This window comes from Ischnura elegans, chromosome 6, assembly GCF_921293095.1.
Source record: "Ischnura elegans chromosome 6, ioIscEleg1.1, whole genome shotgun sequence".
NCBI lineage: Eukaryota > Metazoa > Arthropoda > Insecta > Odonata > Coenagrionidae > Ischnura > Ischnura elegans.
The window spans coordinates 122,701,564-122,726,109 of record NC_060251.1 but is presented as its reverse complement, the minus strand read 5'-3'; the positions used below and the strand labels follow the sequence as shown (position 1 = coordinate 122,726,109).

Here is a 24,546-nt window from a genome sequence, read left to right as displayed (position 1 = left end):
AATATAACCATTTTGCAACTGATTCCTGTGGTGAGGATGATTGTAAATGAGTGGGAGAGTTGGGCTTAATTGTCGAGGAGTGGCCCTAAGGAATCTCGCTAAGTTGGGTCTCACGCCAGGCCTGAATGCATCTGACAATTGCTTCCTCAGTGGTCACTTCCTTTCCTTTGCGTCGGTTAGAGCAGACATCCGGTCGTTTGCTTTGAAAAATCGACAACAGCTGTACCCTACGTCAGGTCTTCTGCATCATATGAAATTGCCAGTTAGCTCCACCTGATGTTCGGCACGAAAGAGTTAAACTGCCAAATTTGCACAGCATACCAATTTTATGACGTTGACATGTAATTCTTTTCCCTTTCGCTACAACTTTGCTGGAGTGGAATGGCTTGTGAGTTTGGAATACAGTAAAACTTTGATTTTACGCACTTTGATTTTACATCAAGTCTCGTTTTTATGCAGCGACACTCAAGACCAGCCGGAAAGCATAGGGAATTGCAATGGTGAAACTTTGATTTTACATCTTTCTATATTTTACACAGGTTTTCGATTTTGCGCAGCATAACCCCAGTCCCACAGTTGCCGCTAATCTTGATTTTACGCAGTTGTCTTTCGACTTGTTTTGAAAATCCTGAATGGAGCAATATGAAGTTAGGTTATTTATTCGTCTAAATGAGTTGCAAAAATGAAAACAAGAACGGTTGAAATGACATTACACTGTTGAGAGTGAACCTAAAAACATTGCGAATCTAATTATTGCTTCCCCCTACACCCTCTCAGTACTATTTCAGGCTCCTTTACAAATGCAAATATCGCTCTTAGTTTAAAATTTGCCGTAGAAGGATATAGAAACCTAAAATATACGGCAATCACCACGTATGCATGATTGAGACAGATGATCGACGGAGATATTAACATTATCGCCTTTCGTTTATTATTCGACTTATTGATCGACGCTTTTATGACATATTTATTGTAATTACAGTAGATGGTCGTTAATTAGGAATTATGAACCACAGAATATCTATCCCTAACGTAAGGTTTTCTAGAATTTTGCCAGCGCTATGTTTTCGTTCGCCCCAGCAAAATATAACGGCGAAATGAGCCGTTAAAAATCCTCCCGTGCCAAAACTTTGGCTTCCAAGGTGACCCAAAAAAGACAGTCGTACTTCTAATATGGACGTAAGTCGATAGTGATTCAACACGATGGTAAAAGCAGCATACGTTGTCTCATTCCGCTGGCTAACCCCACATCTGCGGGACGAATGGAGGCGAGGGAAAATTGATTGCGCGGCGCGCTTATTAGAGCTGATTCAACTTGTATCTCATTGTCAGTGGGTTTAAATGAAACATAGTTGGAACTTAAATAGCTAGCAGCTTAACTCCGCTAGGTGGCAAGTGTTTATTTTTAACGGAACGAGAGTTAATGCCCTCGGAGAATAACTCGCGTCGTCATTGAAGTCAAATTGAAGACGTGGGTGATAAGGCAGTCCCTTTAAACTCATGAATGGCTTAGTACCATTAAATCGAAATACAAAAAGTGTCCGGTTATGTTATCAGATACGGGGAAGCAAAATATTACGTTAAGATGAGTCACACGGCTTGTGAGTCGAAGGTCCCGGCGCTGAATTCGCAGAAGAATGCCGACAGAGAAGCTATCCCCGGTAGATTCTATCTACTAATGCTAAAATTTCATGGGAAAATGCTTTTTTAATGCGTAAAAATTATAAAGAAGGAAAATTGTTCCGGACTATTAATGATTTTTTTTATTCATCACTGGCAGCATGACGGTAGTTTTGCGGTTATTTAAATAGCTCACTTTAAAAAAGTGATCTAAACACAGGAAATATCTGAATTTCCGAATATCCCCGGTCCTGTGTGCTCCGTATTATCTATGGTGTGCTATTTGGAAGGAGGTAACTGACAGCTGGGGACATTAGCGCCATGAAGTAAGGGCTGGGGGGCAAAGAACCTTATGTTGGCAAGAGCCAGGTTGTAATGATAGGCCTTTAAGGGACGAGGACTTGACGTCCCATCTGTTGGACAGAGTGGTGCACTGGAAGTGCCCTCCACATTACACTCAAGTAGGGATAGGGCCATCTCTGATAAGCTTCTGCCACTGCCAGGACTTGAACCCAGGCCCTAGGGTGTAAAGCCTTTGTGATAAATTAGGAAAATTTTGCTCCCTGTTAATGGGGTTAATTTGGATGACTATCCTCAGATATCTCATTTCTTAAATCTCCAATCTTTGTTTGTTCGCAGGTGTTTGCGGGTGGTTCCTGAAAACTGCTTTTAATGAGAATATTTTCGAAAATTACCTTCTCTGCGAGCATTTAGTATCACCATTCCGAAATTTCTCCTGGGTAACAGAAGTAATCTTAGTGCCAGAAATGCTAGCAGTTCAACCATGTTAGACATTGTTCAGGAATGCAATGTTGTTTCTCTTAAGGTAACACGTCATCTGTGGTGTTCCTTGTGAGTAAATAAGATTATTAGGACAAATGTTTCTCGGGTTTGCATCCAGGTTAAAGCTTTTATGTAAGCCGACGTTTCGGAAGACGACTTGTCTTCCATCCTCAAGGCAAGATTATTAGGCTTTATTTTCTTGCCTTGAAATGAGTAATTGAATCCGGGAAACATATATCTGATGCGATTGAAAAGAATTTCATGCTGTTTTACTGTAAAGCCTCACATATGAGACTTTTTCTGGATCCGGTTCTGGCTCAAATAAGAACTATACAGAAGTGTCTGACTAAGCGTTCCACAAATAATGAGCAAGAGTTATCCTGAAAACTATATTTCACCTCAATACCAACTCTTGATTTTACACACTTTGATTTTACACAGTGCCCATATTTCGGTCCCTCCAACTGCGTAAAATCAAAGTTTTACTGTAATTCTATATTACTGTCATAGTGGTAAGGCCATGCATGCCAGAGTGGTAGAAGGGTAGGAGCCTGATGAAAGGTAGTCCATGTGATGGTGTCATCTAGAAAACACTGTTAGAAAGGAAGAGGAAAATCCAATCAACTATTTTTTCACAAAAACAAACAAATGTACATTGAGTACAATCAAATGTGCCATGGCAACTCATGGAAAGGGACCTGTCCGCAAAGTGCAGGTGTCGTTCATGGCAGCAAATATCATCAACGTGCTAAACCCTTACAGAGACTTATCACCATTCACATGGTAGAGTCCAGGGGATATGGGGTGATATCAGACAGACTACTGAAAAAGGATTTGACAGTGTTGCCTGGGTAATGTTAATGGACATTCTCAAGAAAATAGGTGTAGATTGGAGGGATAGGCGATTGATTCGTAATCTTTACATGGCCCAGACTGTGCAAGTGATGGTAGCGGATGGAGAATCTGGGTGGGCAAGCATTGGCTGAGGAGTGAGGCAAGGCTGTCCTCTATCACCTTTGTTTTTTGCTAAGAAACATTAGCTAGTACGGTGAAGCAGGCGACACAAAATATTCAATTGGAATTAAACACTAAATTGTTGAAAACGCCATGGGAGGGGATAAATTTTTCAATGATGAGGGTCCAATGACACTGATACATGCAATTCATCTGAGCTTAAAGCCACAGAATGCATCCACAGAGCTTAAGATGATGGGCCGACCTCTAAATATAGAGGTCGGCTGGGATATAGGCAAGTTTGCTCATCAAACAAGCAGTCATGGACTAAGGGCCAGTTTCACCAACGAGGTTAATTGAATTAACTTGGATAATATTCTCCAAAAACCGAGGTATTACAACAATCGCCTTTCACCAGATGTATTAACTCGGTTTTGGGCTGTTATCTCGGTTTATACTTTTACTGACGATATTCCGCCGTTCAAAGCTTATTATCCGAGTTAATCTGAGGGCAGATGGCATGGCGCGCATGCAGCTTCATCAGCTCTCGGAAAATACGAATGACAGCGATGAAGAATATCAACATTCTATTCTGAGACCATGTTCATTATGGATAAGTGAGCGTGCAGATTATTTTAATATTTATGGTAAAGTACATTTATTTACTCATCCCAAAATGGCAAATGAAACTGCAAAGGCAGTTCTCGCTCTCATTGAAGAAGACGAATTTTACTCACAAGGGAAGGTGGACGTTTCCAATGCCGTATATTTAATAGCATTCGGAATGGCGAACACATCTCTAAACTGGTAGTGGTTCTAATGAATGGGCCTTAGTTTGGCTGTAATTAATTAATTTTCATGCCGTACTTTTAACAAGCATTACACAATAATAAGGTATAATGCTAAAATAGCTCAAAGTCTAAATGTTGGGCAGTTGGTGTAGTGGTACCGTTGCGTTGTCGACTCTCAATCAGGGGGGCCGGGGTTCGAGCCTACGTCAAAGCACCTTTATCAAAGCTTTTTTTTGTGATCTTCATTTTGATCATATGGCGACAAGCATATGAATAATTTTAATTGAAGCAAGCATAGACATGAGGAAAATTTTTTTATCGTCATAATAGGATACGTGATCTCCCCTCGTCAAAGCAATTTCACGTTTCTTTTTCTAAAACTTGAGCTTTTCCATGCCTATGCTCCTCTTGAGCCAATGATTCTGACAACTCTAGCCAAAATATGTTCGTATTCATAAATGTTACAAGCCTTTCTTTGAATTTTCTTACATATATATACAAAAACCCTTAATCTCTGTCCTCTTCCTGAATCCTATGTAACAGCATCGTTATCTTCAAAATCGCAATTTTACCAATGTGAGACGTAATTAATTATTGTAGCTGTAAGCGGAACATCTTGAGTTCGCGGAGACGAAAGACCGGATGGTAATGTTATTCTGATCCTATACATAGGCACTCATGAGAGTGCGTGGGAGTGATGCTGCCATCAGCACCTTCCAGGACTATGGCCACGTGGTGGTGGCCACGTGGGTGAGGGGACGGCGGATGACGCCGTAGGCAGTCAGTCGGCGGAAAGACTCAGGTGCAAAAGGTGTGCAAAGAGGGCGTGTGCGCGATGCAATATGTTTTGTTGTCAATAAATACCTTCACTAAATGACTTGTTCTAATAATTCCTCTGCAGTGCCAGCCCAACAGAAACCCCGCGCTTACAATTGGTGCCAGAAGTGCGACGTTGGCCTCCAATAAAAAGAGGAACCAAGTCTATAGTGAAGGTAAGTGAGGATGATGGGCAGAGTTAGTATATTGGGCCAAGAAATGGATCTCCAACGCGCGTTAGACACGTTGACTGCGCAGTTAAAGGACCAGCGGAGGATGTAGATGCCTTTATTGAACGGTTCGACAGGGCTGCCTTGCTGAGTAAGTGGACGGAGGAGGAGAAACAGCATGCGATCAGGCTGCGACTAAAGGGGGCCGCGGATACGTATTGCCGAGCCAAGGCCGAGGGCAGAGAGGCATTGACGTATCCTGAGATTACCGGACTGCTGAAGGAGAGATACAGGTCGAGCAAAAGCCGGCGGTATTACCGGGAGTTGCTGTCTACTCTGCGGATGAAGACGGGGGAGACCATACAGGAATTCGCGGATCGGGTTCCTGAAACGAATGTACGGACCTATTCTGTCGAAGGCACTGAGGAGAGGGTGGCTGCCATCTGGGAAGAGGCCGACCAGAGGGCATTGGATGCCTTCTTAAACGGTCTCTCTGGCGAGGTGGGTAGACAAACGCGACTGAGGATGCCAGCGACGTTTGATGACACCATTGAGAACGCCACGCGCATCGTGGAGGTGGAACGGCGTGCGAAGAGGCCAGTTGGGGAGATGGAAGTCTTTGCATCGAAGGCAAAGGCGTGTTTTTCGTGCGGGAAGGAGGGTCATTTCACACGCTTATGTCCGAGCCGCCCCCGAGGGCCCTGCTTCGCATGCGGCCGCCAGGGGCATTTTGCGAGGGACTGTAGGAGTACTCCGCGGCCGTAGAGCGACAGGAAGCCGGATTTAAACTAGGGTGGGGCCGAGTTAATCGCCGAACGCGGTCCCTCCAGGAGGCGGCGATCACACCTGTTTGCTCGCTCCGAGAGGCAAATGGACTGGTAATACGAGTGGAGAAGGATGGACAGATGTGGCCCATGTTAGTGGACACAGGAGCCCAAGTTTCCCTAATGACTAGACAGTGCAGTGGCAATTTGATCCCTAATTTCTCACCCTTGAGGATAAGAGGGATTTCTGGGGGGCACATGCAAAATTACGGCGAAGTGGTGGCCCCTTTAAGAGTTGGTGGCATGTCACTGATGCTGCGTGCGCAAGTGGTGGACTCGCTGGGCGACTATGCAGGACTGTGGGGGATGGACTTTTTAAGAGAAAACGGTGCAGTGATTGATCTCGCTCGGGGAGTGTTGGTAATGAATGGAAAAATAGTTCATTTGGCCGACGCGCGAGAGAGTGAGTCGACTAGGAGGGAGGCGGCGATGGGCGCGGTGGTTTGTTATCAGCGGGCCCCGTCCGATGGGATGGAAGGAAAAGTGGGCGTGGTTTCGCCCCAGCGCAAGGAGAGAGGGGGAAGGAGGAGACGTAAGAGATCGACCGACGGGCCGTCATCGCCCCCGGCTGATGGGGCCGCCCTCGCGGCGACGGGGAGCCCGCTGTCACCGGTAGTGGACCCGGCGCTGGCGGCGGCGACCGACCGTGACCTCCCATTCCGCCCCGACGCGGCGAGGAGAGGGGGCGAAAAGATACCACGAGGACGTACCATCGCCATGGAGCAGTTGACGTACCGGTTCGACTCCTGCGCGCTGAAATCGTTCGGGTAGGAGCGTGCGACTCCTGCCTATTTTCTTGGACACCGAAGTTTAGCGGCCGGGTCAGGAGTGCCTGGTGGAATCTGCACTGGAGGAGGAGGAGTGCTGGGTGGCCAGGTGTGTGTGCTTGGTGAGCGATGAGGGAAGCGTCACCACACACGTAAGTAATTTTGGACCTGATACACTTACGCTGAACAAGGGGACACTGATCGCGAGAGTTAGCGAGGTGCACTCGGGTGAGGACATTCAAACGGGCCGCGAAGAGGGGACTATTGAATGGGAGGACAAGTGCGTAGGGGTAATGGAAGTGAAGGAATTCGGAAGGGACATTCGGGATAAGTTGGGGCACTTGAAAGGGGAGGAAAGAGAAGTACTAGCCCCAGTGATTGAGAAATTTCAGAATTTGTTTACGCAAACGGGCGGACCCCCTGCCACTCATCTAGTGGAGCACGAAATTCCGACGGGTGATGCCCGCCCGATTTATAAAAAACCATATAGGACCCCGCACCACCTGAAGCCCCTGATAGAGAATTTCATGAAAGAACAATTAGAGGGGGGGTCATCCAGCCTAGCAATAGCCCGTGGGCGTTTCCGGTGGTGGTGGTTCCGAAAAAGTCACTGGATGGCAAGCCAAACTATCGATTCTGTATAGACTTTAGGGCCCTTAATGCTATCACTAAAGCAGATGTTTACCCCCTTCCCAATATCACAGAGACCTTGGAATATTTAGGCGGATGTAAGTACTTCACGACCCTCGACCTCACGATCGGATATCACCAGATTCCGATGGCCGCGGAGTCGGAAGGCCGCCTTTATCGTAAACAGCGGCCATTACGAATACGTCCGTATGCCATTTGGACTTAGAAACGCGCCCGCGACATTCCAACGGATGATGGACGGAGTGCTACGGGGGATGACGCCGTCGGAATGCTTAGTTTATCTAGACGACGTCATCGTGTTTAGCGATTCGATTGACACTCACGCCTCACGGCTAAGCAAGGTACTCGAAAAGTTGGAAGCGGCCAGCCTGTCGTTGAAATTGACTAAGTGCCACTTTGCCCTCCCACAAGTAAAGTACCTTGGCCATGTTATCAGCGCCAACGGGATCAGGCCCGACCCAGAAAAAGTTGCTGCGGTGCGCGATTACCCAACCCCGAGAACGGCATAGGAAATTCAGTCATTTTTAGGACTTACGAACTATTACCGCCAGTTCGTGGATAACTACGCCGTCCTCGCCCGACCACTGACGGCATTGCTGCGGAAAGGGACCACTTTTAATTGGATGCCTGAGTGCGACAAGGCTGTGGAGAGTTTGAAGGAAGCTTTGACGAATAGTCCGGTATTAATTTACCCCGACTTCAACCGACCTTTCATCATCTCTACGGACGCGAGTAATTTCGCAATAGGGGCCGTGTTATCGCAGGTGATCGATGGGGAGGAACACCCCGTTGCATACGCGTCTCGGCAAATGAAAAATCCCGAAATAAACAATACTACAACGGAGAAGGAACTCCTCGCTGTCGTGTGGGCAGTGCGACAGTTTAAGTGTTACGTGTTCGGCCGTAAGTTCTTGATCGTAACTGACCATGCTGCTCTTAAGTGGTTGTTTGGTCTCAAGGATCCAAGCAGCAGGCTAATGCGTTGGACACTTAAGTTAAGCGAGTACGATTACGAAGTAGCGCACAAGCCCGGGAAGGCGCATTTAAATGCCGACACGCTCAGCCGGAAAGTGAGGGGCGTGGTCGCTGAGGGAGCGATAGACTTCGCGGATGCGCAAGGGAGTGATGAGGAGTGCCGAGGGTGGACGGAAGACAAAAATTTCGCGGTAATCGACAACGTGTTGTTTAGGAAAACGAAACGGGGGAATAGGTCTGTGGTACCGAGAAGCTGTAGGGAGGAAATACTCAAGCAATGCCGTGATCATATGATGGCGGGACATTTAGGTAGGGAAGCAACGGTGACTCGACTAGTATCGCAATATTGGTGGCCAGGTATCGAAAGAGCCGGGAGGGAGCACGTCAAGCACTGCATTGCGTGCAATCGAAGAAGCCCGAATGGAGGCTCTAAGGCCCCCTTGCAGGAAGTGCCTTATGCCTCGCGGCCGTTTGAGTTCTTAGGGCTAGATATTGTAGGCCCTTTGCCGCGAACAGATAAAGGAAACCGGTTCATATTGACAATTGTGGATCACTTTTCAAGGTATGTAGTTATGACGGCCATGGCCGACCAAACTGCGGAGACGGTGGCTGCGGCCCTTGTTAGAAACTGGATTTTGCAATTTGGAGTCCCAAAGACGATCCTCACCGATCAGGGAACCAATTTTGAATCGGAGTTGTTCCGCGAGATGTGTAGACTGCTCGAAGTGAAGCGATTACGCACGTCATCGTATCACCCGGAGGCAAACGGGAGGGTTGAGCGAGTGCATCGCACGATCGCCCAAATACTGAGCCATTACGTGAATTACCATAACAACAATTGGGATTTTTTATTAGACTATGCAGTCTCTGTGTATAACATTAACTCGCACGCTCCGCGCGCTCGTTAAGGGGCTACGCCCCTTAAAAACCCCGGTTCCGGCTTCGCCGTCAACATTTGTGGTCGTTCGAGGACTTTGGCTGTTCCAATAATCTCACCTCAGCTAGGGGCCGGCTTCGCCGGCCAGGGGGTAGGGAGGCGCCCCGCTCATTCCTCGGAACGGCTTCGCCGTTCCTCGCTGAAGGGCGGCTTCGCCGCCCAGGGGTTGAGTGTGCCCCCCTGGGGCTACCCCGCTTAATACTCGGAATGGCTTCGCCGTTCCCCGTCTGGGGTCGCCACAGCCGCCCAGAGGGCGAGGGCATTTCGGAACTGTTTCACCGTTATCCGTTTAAGGGGCCGTTATCCGTTCACCGCCCAGAGATGGGGGAACCCACAGCGGCTGCGCCGCTTGAACGTCGGGGCGGCTTGGCCGCCCGGGGGTTACTGAAGCTCCCCCTCGCCTACGCCGGTTACTCCTCGGAACGGCTTCGCCGTTCCTGGTTGTGGGGTTGAGGAGCCCCCCTGCGGCTGCTCCGCTTAGTCATCATGAATGCTCTTCTTTACCGAGAGGGGTGCCCAAGGTGATTCGGGGGTTTTCATGTGTTATGCATTCGGTCACCAATCGTCCACAGTGATCACGTAGCGATGATTGTAAAGGGTAGTGCAATGCGGAGTAGTAGTGGCCACAAGTACCCATAAAAGAAGACTTAATGGCAAGTTTTTCATTTTTTTTGCGGGGGGTTCCAACGGAATACCGGGGGTTTTATACTTGTGTTAAACCAGTGGTCACATTGTTCTCATAAATTCCGTGTAAATAAGTCCTAGGGGCCGGGACAGTGGTCTGATGATTCTTTTACCTGGAGAGGCGCTTTATTAGAAATTTTTTGGGAGGTTTCACTGGGTTATCGGGGGTTTTAATAAGTGGTAGGGGCACCGGTTAAATTGTGACGAAAACTATTCGGAAAGACGACTTTAAAATTTTTTAATTTTGTTTTCGGCGATGTTCCAGGAGGTGATCGGGGGTTTTCTGGTATTTTTTTCCGTATGGTTTACGGTGGCTCGCCCTCACCAAATATTCCGGATCTAGAGCTCAGAGGGGACGGGTAGTGCGGCGTAATGTTTGCGAGAAGTTGCCAAACAGGAGACAAAATGACACATTTTACATTTTAGGGGGATTTCAGGGGGATACCGGGGGTTAAAATGTGTGTACTCCTTGCGGTCACCATCCATTCAAATAAATTCCGTGGGGATGAGTCGTTGGGGGCGGTGGAATAGTCACGAAAAGTACCCAAAAAGTAGACTTATAAGCAAACATTTTTTTGGGGGGGTGTATGTGGGTTTACCGGGGGTTTAAAGGTTTGTACTGCCAGGGGTCATCAATCGTCCACATCAATTCCGTAGCGATGAGTGGTAAGGATTGGAAAAGCGCCGGAATTGTGACGAAAAGTACCCGAAAAGGCTACTTATATGCTAATTTTAATTTTTAGGGGGTTTCGGGGGGTTTAATGATGACGATACAATATGGTTACATTCATTTACTATGATATCTGACAGTAGTGTGCCCTATGACATCCATATTTCAGGAGTAATACAATAAAAAGCAAACCAGTTCCTGAAAAAAGTGAGTAGTGCCCGCCATTTTTATTTTTTCGCGGTTAAATCCAATAAATCATTTACGAATTGTTTATGTTTTCTGAAAGACAATGCATAGTTGTATGCAACTACAAAGTTTGAAAGAAATCAGTCGGGATAAAATTGACAAAACCTTGTGTTAATCTTTTGGAAATCGCAATTTTCGGTGATTTTCGGAATACTTTAATTTTTTTCTGAGTAACCAAACACGACGAATGAAAATTGTTACCTACATTTCGTATACGATGCTATGAGCATATATAATAATCATTTTCGTTATCCAACACCTTAAATTAAGACGAAGGGAGGGGAAGGAATGAAATATTTTTCGAAAAATAAATTTTTGGACGCCATTTTGGCTGCAAGTTTCTCAAATGGAAACTAAAACATTTACTTGGTTACGTGCCCACGTTAATCAGCTTTCAAAAAATGCATTAACGACCCGTGTGGCACGCACAGTTCGTGCGCAGTAAAATTAAAACCGAAAGAGTGTCCCCGGAAAAAGCGCGATTTCGGCCATTTTGTCGTCCTAGCGACGACACGTGGTGGAAACTTCCGGTTTTCGGATTTTTCCTCCGGATCATTTCCGGTTCCCCGCACGCGTGCCAAATTTCAGCTCTCCAGCACTTCTAGAAGTGGTCGGGAATTTGTATCCATGAGTCAGTCACCACAAGGGCTGTATATAGATGGGATACGCACCGTAGCACTAAGTACTCCCCCCACGAAGTGATATTCGGATTTCCGATGGCCTCCCCTTTTGAAGTCATGGCGGCGAACGACGTTCCGTCTAAGCACCCGGCTGTGGGAGAATTGTGTGCGAGACTAACAAATTTGTGGGAAGTTTGCAAGGAAAACAATCGGAGGGCACAAAAGACGCAAGCAGAGGGGGTAAAAACAAAGGGAAAACAACGCAGATACGAGGTGGGCGACTACGTATACTTACGCGACCCATGTTTGAAGCCAGGGCAAGTGAAAAAGTTTCATTGCCCCTGGGAAGGGCCGTATCGAGTGATAAGAGTGTTGTCCGATTGCAATGTAGAGTTGGAGCTGCCATTTAGAAAAATTGTGGTGCATGTGAATCATGTGAAACCGTACTCAGGTTCCATTCCACCTCCAGATCTAGGAAGGAGACGTGCTCGCCCCCGAGGAAGACCCCGGAAGAATCCACCCCTTCCTCCCCAAACCCCAATTCTACCCCCTTGCAGTGAAATACAGTTCGAATCTGTGGAGACTCAGGGATACGCTGAGGCTAGCCAGTTGGGAACGCAGAGCGAAGCCATTGACTTCGCGCCAGACAGCGCGGCGCCAGCAGAGGGGGAAGGTGTCCCTTCCACTCCTACCGGCCAAGGGGATAGCCTCTCCCAGCGGAACGAAGCAGCATCCCCTCCACCGCCTTCCCCTCCCCTCACAAGGCGATCGCCTTATCTCCTCCGCAGCCAACAGCGGGCAGCTGAGATAATCGCTGGCCCTTCCCCCTCCCCTCCCCCAGCACCCTCACACTCCTATTCGCTCCGGTCACAAGGGCCCTTGTCCACGCTTCGAGAGGAAGACGAAATGGGTTAACAGAGCTAAGGGGAGAATACGTGACGGGGGGGAGGGGGGGACCCCTGGGTAATGGGTATGCAATGTTAGATTTAAGGTTGTAAAAATGAAGGGTATAGCTTAACAGTGATAATGTGTGAAGTGCATCAATAGTGGGGGCGGGGTCGTGGGCAGTGAATTGCCAAGAGGGTTTTAAAATCCAAGGGATTCCTGTGCAAAGATGATGAGTGCTTGGGAGGGTGGGAATTTGGTGATTCTGGGAAAGTGTAGGCCACGGCCGAAGATTGAACTCTGGACCTATTGATCCACTTGAATTGATTCATATATTTCAACTTGTACGGTTTTCTGTTAAGTGCTTTAATTTTTTTTTCTTTCTTTCTTTCTTCTATCATTGGGTAACTTTTCATCTTTCTTTGTTTTATTGTGATTTTAATGGTTTCCATGTATTCTAGTATTGAATTGTTATGTTTTTGGGATATTCAACAATTCACTTTGGAGGGGGTATAGTTGTAAGCGGAACATCTTGCGTTCGCGGAGACCGGATGGTAATGTTATTCTGATCCCATGCATAGGCACTCATGAGAGTGCGTGGGAGTGATGCTGCCATCAGCACCTTCCAGGACTAGGGCCACGTGGGTAAGGGGACGGCAGATGACGCCATAGGCAGCGGCAGTTGGCGGAAAGACTCGGGTGCAAAAGGTGTGCAAAGAGGGCGTGTGCGCGATGCAATATGTTTTGTTGTCAATAAATACCTTCACTAAATGACTTGTTCTAATAATTCCTCTAGAGTGCCAGCCCAACAGAAACCCCGCGCTTACATAGCACAAAATAACCGAGAACTGCCTGGAATTTTATTTCAAATTCTTTGGATAATTCTTCTTGGCGTAAAATGATTAAATAAACTCAGAAATACGTCGTGTTTGGTCTTATTCTTTTTGAAATTACGCGCACATTACTAATATTTCAATTCAATAAAGGTGTGACATCAATTGACGAAAGTCATTCTTAGACACCTTTTGTGCTAATAGATGACTCATGCAGCGGTTGACCTCCACAGAAATGGGGAACTTCGAAGCTGTTAGGGAAAAAAAAAGTCAGTGGGGGAGAAAAGGGAGGGCCCGAAACACGTTTCTATTGTTCTCGTGTGACTTGGTATTTCTTCGAAGCTAAGGTCTTCGTAATATGATCCCTGCGCGAGCTGTGACCTTTTTTTTATTTCGAAGAAGAGGAAAGCCTCAGAGGGGGGGGATAGTGCTGAATGGAGAGGGATACCGGATCTTGGGAAATGCGCTAATGTAAGTATCCCACGGTACTCACACAGCAGTTGACATCCAGAAATGGGGAACTTCGAAGCAGGTAGCCAGAAAAAGGTCAGTGGGTGAGAAAAGGGGGGAGGGCGTGAAACACGTTTTTATTGTTCTCGTAACTCGATATTTTTTTCGAAGCAGGGGTCTTCGTAATGCGATCCCTGCACGAGCTGGGACCTTTTGTTTGATTTCGGAGAAGAGGAAAGCGTCAGAGTGGGTGAGGCGAGTGCTGAATGGAGGGGGATAGCGGATCGTGGGAAATGCCCTAAGGTTGCTATCCCACGGCACTGAGGTTCTCCTGGTGGGGGGAATCGGGGATTTTCGGATTTTTTCACCCGACCGTTTTCGGTTCCCCTCGACGAACTCTTTTCGCCGCTAAAATCCACGAATTTGATGTAATTCGTCAACTTGAGTAAAACGGCGCTGCGAGCACTAAATGACTACAGTTCTCTACATTTTTCCGAGTCAACTAACAACGACGTGTGTGCGACAGTGTATGACGCGAAATTCAAAGTATTCGAGGTATTCGAGGCGGTACTTTTCGCATAACTATTCGAAACCTCGAATATCGAATACTTTCTAGTATTCGAGTATTCGCGGATACTATTCGCACATCTCTAGTTTTGTTTTTTTTTTGTCTTTCGTCAGTCAGCGGTTGCTGGGCACATTGTGGAAGTTATTGGGTCTCAGTTCCTCCTGTAACGTGTACATGTACTTACAGTCCATTATAATACAGTCCACTATATATGTATCTTCAATCCGGCTTTCATTTTCTTCTTCTCAGTTTTGCCTTCCTCAGCGCGAAACATTTGGTCCTTCGGGCCGGATTGCGAATAGAATTTGAACGTTACAATTTGTGATTATATTTCTAATGCCTGTGTTTTACTTTCAATCATACTTCGTCATCGTTTAATTTCTGTCATCTCAACGTGGGATACGACGAGTTCGAACGGGAACATCAACTTCCATTTTGCCTGGGGCTAACTTATTATGTCGGAGAGTTGCTGCGTATGACATTGTTTTCTTCATGGAGTACAGCAATCCTGCTCAACGTGTTCATGCTGGTCAACGTGTTCATGATGGTCAACGTGCTCATTCTGCTCAACGTGCTGGATGGCGACAGCTGCTAATTACTGCCCTTGATGTCAGAGTTCAGGTTAATCCTATCCTTTCTTTATTTTACTTAATCTTATTCATGCATGCCTTAATAAGTTGTGATGGATCCTAAGACAAGGAAATCATTAATTAAAAAGAGAGGTATCATCAAAGCTTCTTTTGCAAGACTACATAGTTTCGCTACTAATTTTAATGAAGGCTCTCAAAGTGTACTTGAACTGAGGGTCAGACAGGAAAGATTGTCGGAGATTTATCAAAGTTATTGCTCTGTTCAAGAAGAATTAGAGCTTGAGGATAGTGAGGAAGATCACTCGGAGGACAGGGCAGCATTTGAAGAACAGTATTATGCAGTGCAAGCAATTTATCTTAAATTGCTTCAACCAGAAAGTGAGGATCACGCGAGTCAGTCATCTCGAGTTAACTCAGCTGATTTTCGACTTCATAATGCTCCTCAAATTAGACTTCCAACTATTGAATTACCAAAATTTAAGGGAAATTTTGAAGAGTGGCTACATTTTAAGGATACATTTGAAGCATTAATTTGTAATAATTCACAATTGTCGGCCGTGCAGAAGTTCCATTACTTATTGTCTTCTTTAGAAGGAGAGCCTCATCAATTAATCCAAAATCTTCAGGTGACGAACGAAAATTTTGATGTAGCGTGGGACCTAATAAAAAGAAGGTACCACAATACAAAGCTGATTGTTTCAACACATCTGAAAAATCTATTAAGAATGCCAACCGTCACTAAAAATAGAATTGATTCGCTGAGAGCACTAATCAATCATGTCCAAGCGAATGTAAACGGAGTAAATGCTTTAAACATCACTGTGCCATTGTTTGATATATTGTTAAATCAAATGATTTTGGATCACCTGGACAGTGATACGAGAAAGGAGTGGGAACTTCATTCCGAAGCGGAGGAAATGCCCACACTGAGGCTAGTTTTAGAATTTTTAGAGAAGAAATGCAAGGCCTTAGAAAGTATCGGATCCACTTCAGAAGTGCCAACAGCTAAATTTAGTTCCAGTGTGAAGCCACAATCAAAATTCCATCAGTCATATGTAACAATAGGTGGAAAATGTGTACTATGTAAGGAGCATCATCATTTGTACAAATGCCCTGAGTTTTTGCAAATGGAGGTTCAACAACGTAGTACATTAGTTAAGAAACATAATTTATGTTTCAACTGTTTGAATATTTACTCAAAGGATCATAAATGCTCCACACAGAGGTGTCGTGAATGTAACAGAAGACATCATACTCTATTGCATCGTAGATATTCCACAACTAAGCCCTCACAAGATGGGACACAAACTCTTCAATCATCACAACAAGTGAGTCTTGGAAACTCGCCTGCAGTTCCTTTACAGAAGTCTTCAAGCAACTATTGCGCCTTCAAAATGAAATCCTTCCCACAAGTCATGTTAGCCACTGCTTTAGTAGAGGTTAGGAATCGATTTGGGCAATTTGTACAGTGCAGAGCCTTACTTGATTCAGGATCTCAAATTAATTTCATCACTGAAAATTTAGCTCAGAAACTGCAACTACCCAAAGTCAAACACCATACTCCAATCTTGGGGATAGATAAGGTACGATCAGAAACAAATAGTAAACTATATTTGAATCTAAGATCTCGCATTAGTAATTATGACACCACTATCGAGTGTGCAATAATTCCCCGAATTACCGGTCCAATTCCATCCACAAGACTGGACATCGGCGAGTGGAATATTGCAAAAAATGTGGTCTTGGCTGATGAATACTTCAACCAACCAAACGCAATTGACCTATTGTTAGGTGCTCAAATCTTTTATGAAGTGCTAGGGCCAAACAAAATGAAGAGACCAGGTGAATTTCCAATTCTTCAAGAAACCCTCTTTGGATGGATCCTGGCAGGTGTCATTCCTAGTAACAATAATGACACTTCATCATTTCAACCTCAACAAATTGCATCACATTGCCTTCAAGTATCATTGGAAGACCTTATCCAAGAATTCTGGAACATTGAATCAATCCAAACGCCTACCTTAACATCTGAAGAAAGGGAATGTGAAAGGCATTTCATCAACCATACCAGACGTCAGGAAGATGGAAGATTTGTAGTTAAACTACCAACCAAAATGGATCCTATGGTGCTTGGGAAATCATGACACACAGCATTGGGTAGATTGCTACAAATAGAAAGGAAAATGAACAAGAATGTAGATTTGTTTAAGTCATATCATGAATTCATGAGGGAATATTTAGAATTAGGGCACATGCAACATCAAGTTCAACAATCTCAAGAATCAAGTTTTTATCTTCCACATCATCCTGTTTTTAAGGCCTCCAGCTCAACCACATCCATGCGAGTAGTTTTTGATGCCAGTACCAAGACTACTTCAGGTTTGTCATTGAATGACATATTAATGGTGGGACACTCAACTCAGCAAGATCTATACTGCATCATTCTCAGATTTCGCACTCATCAGATAGCTATGGTAGCTGACATAGAGAAGATGTACCGACAAATATTAGTTCATCCTGATGATCGCAAGCTACAATGGATTTTATGGCGAAAGTCACCACAAGACGAAGTTGAAGAATATCATCTCACTACTGTGACCTATGGTACTGCTTCTGCTCCATTTTTAGCCACAAGGTACTTGGAACAACTTGCTCGAGAAAATGAAGAGAACCATCCTAGCATTTCAAAGATTATACATGAAGACTTTTACGTGGATGATCTTCTTAGTGGTGCATCTACCCTTCAAGAAGCACTGGAATTCTACAAGGAATTGACCTCAGTATTAAGTACTGCTGGGTTTTCATTAAGGAAATGGTCTACAAATTCTCCTGAATTGTTGGCAAACATCCCTTTGCATTTACAAGAAACAAAACTTCAGTCATCCCTTGGACATGGAGTTGTTACTGCATTAGGTTTACACTGGGATCCAGTCAGCGATCAGTTTCAAATAAAAAGTAACTTAGCCTTACTTAATCATAATCTTGTTGTAACAAGTGCAACAAAAAGAAAAGTGATGTCTATCATAGCAACCATTTTTGATCCACTTGGATTGATCAGTCCTGCAGTTGTTTCATACAGAATATTTCTGCAGACATTGTGGCAAGAAGGAATTGATTGGGATGAGGAACTTACACCTTCTCTGTCGAGTACTTGGACAAAGCTCTTTGAACAAATTCCAATACTTACTAAGATAACGATTGATCGTAAGGCTGTATGTGATCATGATACAACCTTACACCACAAAGACACATCTAAAATTAAGTTTGACGCTCAGCCCAACCTGGAAATTCATGGATTTTGTGATAGTAGCCAAAGGGCTTATGGTGCATGTCTGTATCTTCGGTCAATTGATTGTCAGGGTAATTATGTGTCTAAACTTTTGTGTTCTAAATCTAAGGTTGCTCCTGTGAAAACAGTATCACTGCCTCGTCTTGAATTATGTGGAGCTTTACTCCTAGCAAGGCTATATGATAAGGCTAGAGTAGCTCTGAATCTACGTGTACATAAAGTTTATTTGTGGAGTGACTCCACATTGGTGTTAACATGGTTGGCAGGAAGCTCATCAAGATGGAAAACCTTTGTTGGCAACCGAGTATCCATTATTCAAGATATCACATCTAACGCTCATAGGAGACATGTCCCTTCAGTGTGCAATCCAGCAGATCTTATTTCACGTGGAATGACTGCTGATTCTCTTACAATTTCTAGATTATGGTGGAATGGTCCAGAATGGCTTAATCTAGCAGAATCATTCTGGCCAACATTGACTTTGGAATTACACAATCAGATAATTCCAGAGGTGAAAGTTTTGCATTCTTCTGCTGATCCTGCTCCTCAAGACTGGATTCAACGATTCTCCAAATTACATAAACTTGTTCGAGTTATCGCATACTGCAAAAGATTTATTGATAATTCCAGAATGCCTAAGTCCAGTCGTCAAACTTTATGTCTTACTGCAAGGGAACTGGATGCTGCATTACTGTCATGTGTTAAAATGGTCCAGCACATTCACTACTATAGGGAAATCAATGACTTAGTGAATACAAGGGAAATACCTCACAAGAGCAAATTAATGAGTCTAGTACCTTTTTTGGATCAAGATGGACTATTACGAGTGGGTGGAAGATTGCAACAGTCTCTTTTATGCTATGATGCAACTCATCAATTCATATTACCAGTAGAACATCATTTTACTAAATTACTCTTGAAGGCTGAGCACTTAAGATTGTTACATGCTGGCCCACAGCTATTAGTAGCCTCCATCCGTCAGAGATTTGGGATTCCAGCTGTTAGAAGTTTAGCACGGAAGGTAGTGCATGAATGTCTTCGCTGCCACCGACTGAAAGTCCAAGCATCAAAACAATTAATGGGAGAGTTACCTTCTTTGAGAGTGCAACCTGGAAGACCATTTAAGGGCACAGGTATCGATTATGCTGGTCCAATCCTTTTAAGGCTTGGTAATTCACGAAGCAGGACAATTATTAAGGGATATATTGCAATATTTGTACGTTTATCAACCAAGGCAGTACATTTAGAAGCCGTCACCAGTTTAACTACAGAATCCTTCCTTGCAGCCTTAAGAAGATTCATTGGACGTCGTGGCATACCTTCTCACATCATGTCTGATAATGCAACTAATTTTCGAGGTGCTGCACGACATATTAAGGAGTTGTACCAGTTACTTCAATCAAATAATTTTTCTGAGAAGATACAAGGATTTTTAGCTGGAAACAGCTGTGAATGGAGTTTTATCCCTCCTTATGCACCACACTTTGGTGGGATATGGGAAGCTGCCGTGAAATCAATGAAATACCATTTAAGAAGAGTGTTAGGAGAAAACGTTGTAACATATGAGGAATTAGCCACATTATTAGCACAAATTGAGGCATGTATGAATTCCCGACCCATCTCCTACCTATCCAACCAACCTGATGATATTAGTTATTTATCACCTACACATTTTCTCATCGGTGAACCCTTGACCCAATTACCATCTCCTGACTACTCTGACGAAAGGGTTAGTAATCTTTCCAGGTGGCAGCAGCAACTACAACGGCTGCAGCATTTTTGGAACCGTTGGACCAAGGATTATTTACAGGACCTGCAACAGCGTCGTCGCTGGCGGCAAACCTATCCAGATTATCAACCTGGGATGGTGGTACTTCTGAAGGATGATCATCTACCACCATTAAAATGGAATTTAGGGACTATAACTGAAGTGTTTAAGGGGCCTGATGGACGGGTTCGAGTTGCTCAATTAAGGACATCCAATGGCTCTGTTAAAAGGCCTATTGTTAAGCTATGTCCTTTACCTGTGACAACATAATTTGTTTTGGAAACAGAGGTTCCAAGGGGGCCGGTATGTTGGCGCCGAGACATTTGAATTGCGCTCACTGCCTTTTCATTATTGTTTTGTTTTTTTTTGTCTTTTGTCAGTCAGCGGTTGCTGGGCACATTGTGGAAGTTATTGGGTCTCAGTTCCTCCTGTAACGTGTACATGTACTTACAGTCCATTATAATACAGTCCACTATATATGTATCTTCAATCCGGCATTCATTTTCTTCTTCTCAGTTTTGCCTTCCTCAGCGCGAAACAGTCCATAATAATATTCCGTGTGTGAATGCTTTTAAGTTGATGCATATTATAATTTCCTTAAAATATTTCATTAAAACAATTGTCATCCTCTCATTACTTATTTTTACTACCCATTTTTTTAGCTGATTCCTGAAAAGTATTACCCAACCTTCATTGGGCAGAGAACACTTAATAAAGGAATTTTTGCTGCATGCAGCACCTTTTAGTTACTTAAAATAATATTTTTTATTCATAAATAGCCATTCCAATCATTACAGACCCTTAAACCTGAAAAAAAATGGCAGGTCCTAATTTAGTGTTTTTCCGCATTTAGTGTTTTAAATGTTGTCCCCCTGAAAAACGTTAAATCAGGATTCTACTGTATTTATGAACAACATTGGTTATCTAAGAGATGAGTAGGTTAAAATGGCTGTAGAAATATCTTGCAAGTTCTCCATTCTACCACATTCTCATAAATTGGGAAACAATATACCCTTTGCAGTTTCCATGCATCGAGGGATTCCTTCCTTCAAAAGCCAAAAGTTGTTTAATAATCACATATCATTTAAAAAAATCACATATTCTAGCTTTCCCAGAAACTTTTCCTTTCCTGGGAGAGAAGATTGTCCTATCGAGGACTGGACACTCATTATCATTGGAACTGATCAATAATCCATATACAAAAATTTTCAAATAAATTGAGAGCAATGACTTATTACTCACCAAGTGTGCCATTGCATTGCCATCGCCTTGCACGGGGGCCTCGTCAACGCTCATCACCTGCTCTCCTGGGGCCACTGCCTCCTCAACAATACCCCCAGATGGCAGCAGCATCGCCTTGCCACTACGCTGCTCCTCCTTGCCTAAACGTGACAACACATCCGTTTCCATGGCCTCAAACTTCGAGGGATCGAAGTCGGCTCCCATTGCATCAACTATTGAAGCACTCACGTGGCAGCTGCTATCATCCAGCTCAGGCGGCAGAGTGTAGTATTTTATCTGACCCCTACAATCAACATAAGAGAACACTTGGGAGTGAAATGAACAAAAGAATAGAGAGACATAATGTAGCTCACTAGCTATGATGTTCTTTCCAGAAGGCATTCAGAAGTGGTAAACAAAATAGCACAACACAAATTTAATTGAACTATTTCTGGCCCAACTTTGCACTTCTTTGAGGATGTTAAAGAGGAGAAAGACGTAACTATGAAATAGTTAACAGATAGGAGAGTGGAGAGAATGGAGAGCTACACCAAAACAACTGTAGACATATGATGATAAATCTTAATTCATTTCTGAGCAAAAACTACAGTAAACACTTGATTATATGAAGCAGGACTTAACGAAGTTTTCGATTATACGAAGTGATATTGCGGTCCCAGCGAAAAGCCTATGGTAAATACATGGTGCTATTCGATTATACGAAATGTTTTGAATTTACAAACCTCGGATCAGTCCCCAGGGGCGAAAGGCATTCGTTTATACGAACTATGGCGAAATATTTGTCAACAAAACTAGTTATGCTGGTGTAAGTAGCTAAAAAAATCAGCGCTTCCAACTGTGGTTCATCAAAAGTGTGAAATCGTTAGTGATATTTTTGGAGAGAAAGGGTTCGCCTAAAACCTCACGGTAGGAATTTAGGGAAGTAGGAGTTCAGTAAAATATCGCAACTGACATAATGCCCATATTTACGTGCCCATTCGTAAACATTGCATCGACAATACTTTGTAGTTTTACTTGTCAGGAAGGTCGCGCGGGGTATTTCGTACACTCCTACTTAACCCTTTGCACTGCTGTGAACGTACTTAGAAGACTACTTGACTACTTTTCGCCGAAGCACTTCGAAGGGTCCCTAATCCGGGACCCTTTCCTCGATGACCTCACCCTCGCTGGCTCCTCTCTTCGACCCTCCGAGCCTTTCTCCTCAAAAGTGACACCTCTGACTGCATTTTGAAAATCTATCAATCAATGTCATCATCAAAAAATAATTGTTTGCATCGCACTCCTGCCAATCAGGCATTCAAGTACGTCTCTGAACCGTGTTTCTGCGATGAGAAATAATGATTTTGTTAACTTTGCTAAAATGACCAAGTTAATAAAATTGTCATTTTTCATCGCAGAAACACGGTTCAAAGACATACTTTATTTCCTCCACTACAATCGCAAATTGCTGGAAATCGGCCTGATTCCCTTTGACAGCGCATCATGAGGATGTTCCATAGGTTGGTAATTGATACAACTAGCCTACTAGTAATTCTACTGCTATAATGTCACGGCTATGGTTGATTCGTTACGTTATACCTTCAGGAAGCTGCAGCGGATAAAATCGCGGAGGAGATTAGAGGCTTAAAAGATGATTTTGAAAAATTCTTGGACATCAAACGATTATATGGCCCTTGACGATGATCTCCGGGCTTGCGACAATGGGACGCTGGTACATGCGTCGGAAGAAGCAGCGGCCGGGACTAGTCATAATAGCAGTGACGACGAAGATGAAAGTGAAGTAATTTCACCAAATAAAAAAGAAGTACCCGCTGCCCTCCAAACATTAAGATATATTGATCTGGCTAACGAGTTAGGTCGCCAATTTCATTCCCATTTATGCAAGTGAGAAACCATGGTGGATGCAGTGATGGAGAAGGGCAAAAAGAAAAAAAATAACAGATTTTTTTAGTAGTATCTTTTCGTGTATACAATAGCCTTCCTGAATAAACAACTTAAATATCTTAAGTATTAGGCTCTATTAACCACCAACTTATTTTTCAGACTACTCGTAATGAAGACGCACTTCTAACTCTAACCATGAACTTTCTTCTCGCGCGTCTCCCCGTTTTCCCATGCTGAGAGATCTTTCTTTCCAAAGCCTTTGTTTACTTCCTCCCGCGGCCTTCTGCTGATCTTGTTAACACCCACCTTACGCATCCCAAACCCCTCCTTCCCCAGCATTTCCCATTCCCTCCCCCCCCTAAGGTTACGGAGTTTGAGTGCGTCGTAGAAAAATACGCCCCCCAGACGCAAACTGAGGCAGAGCTGAAGGCCCTTTCCCCACCCTTCTTTCTCCTGCCCCCTTCACCTCACCATATGCTGACCACTTCTATCCTCAGGCAATCCCCATCCCACTCATTTTCACCCCACCCACTGGGAACGTTCCCCGATTGTGGAGAAGGGCATGGTTCATCTTTACCTGCAACGGGGGTAAGTTATTAACCGGAGAGAGGCTGAAGAAGTATCTTCCACTATCGGGGAAATGGTGCCGCGCTTATAATTGTCTCTCTTCTTCTCTGCTGACGTTTCAATTGAAATTATTTTCTTTGCTCTTTCCTCACTATATTTATTTACGATTATGGCACGACTATTTTTTAGTGCTAAAGCTAAGAAAATCTTTTCTCTACGTCAATGATCCTTTGCATAACTTTCAATGCGGCGGAGAAAGGGACACGAAAACTAAATGAGGAGAATGTACAGGTTTTTGCGTGTCATTTTTGGGAATTCACGCAAGTGAACCAATACTTCACACACGTTGAGAAATGATGAAATATCTCTTGTAGGAAAACAATCAATGCGGATAATAACGTTTCCCTCTTTATTTCTCCGATTATGGAAGATGTTTCTCCTGTCGTTTTCCGGTTGGAACCTTGCTCCTGTCGGCATAAAAGAAGAGAGAAATACTATATGAACATAGCACTTCACACCTGGTATGAAGAATATGGTCCTGATGAAGAATAAAGTCTTTCGTAGCAACGTCTGCTAAGATGATGGAGCACAGTATCTGGACGGAGAACTCAAACAGAATTTACTTCAAATATTTGCCAGAAGACAATCATATCCTACGTAATTTATGATCGTAACTGAATCTCAATGAAAATAACTAATGGAAAAGATAGCACATTCAACTGAAAATATGGAGTAACTCGAAATATTAACTTACGAAGGTTATTTTGGAAACGGGTGTAGGCCCTCGTTTTTCTTTTTTTTTCTCTTCACTGAGCGATAGAGGGCGACATAAATGGCGGTTAGGCCCTTATAGTATGGTTAGGCCGGCTGCCGCTAAAATTCCGTGGGTGCTGGAAACAAATATCTATCTTACGCGTTCTTAATAGTTGTTTTTCGCTCCTAACCACAAATTTATAACATTA

The 24,546-nt window shown here is 44.1% G+C and overlaps 1 protein-coding gene across 1 annotated transcript in view; it reads right to left on the bottom strand.

Annotated features, from left to right (window-relative positions):
- Positions 1 to 24,546, bottom strand: part of LOC124160092 (guanine nucleotide-binding protein-like 3 homolog) — a 79,424-nt gene that overhangs the window by 4,652 nt on the left and 50,226 nt on the right. The window contains exon 10 of the mRNA XM_046535813.1: positions 21,134 to 21,416. Coding sequence (XP_046391769.1) covers positions 21,134 to 21,416 — 283 coding nt within the window. The remainder of the gene's footprint in view (positions 1 to 21,133; positions 21,417 to 24,546) is intronic.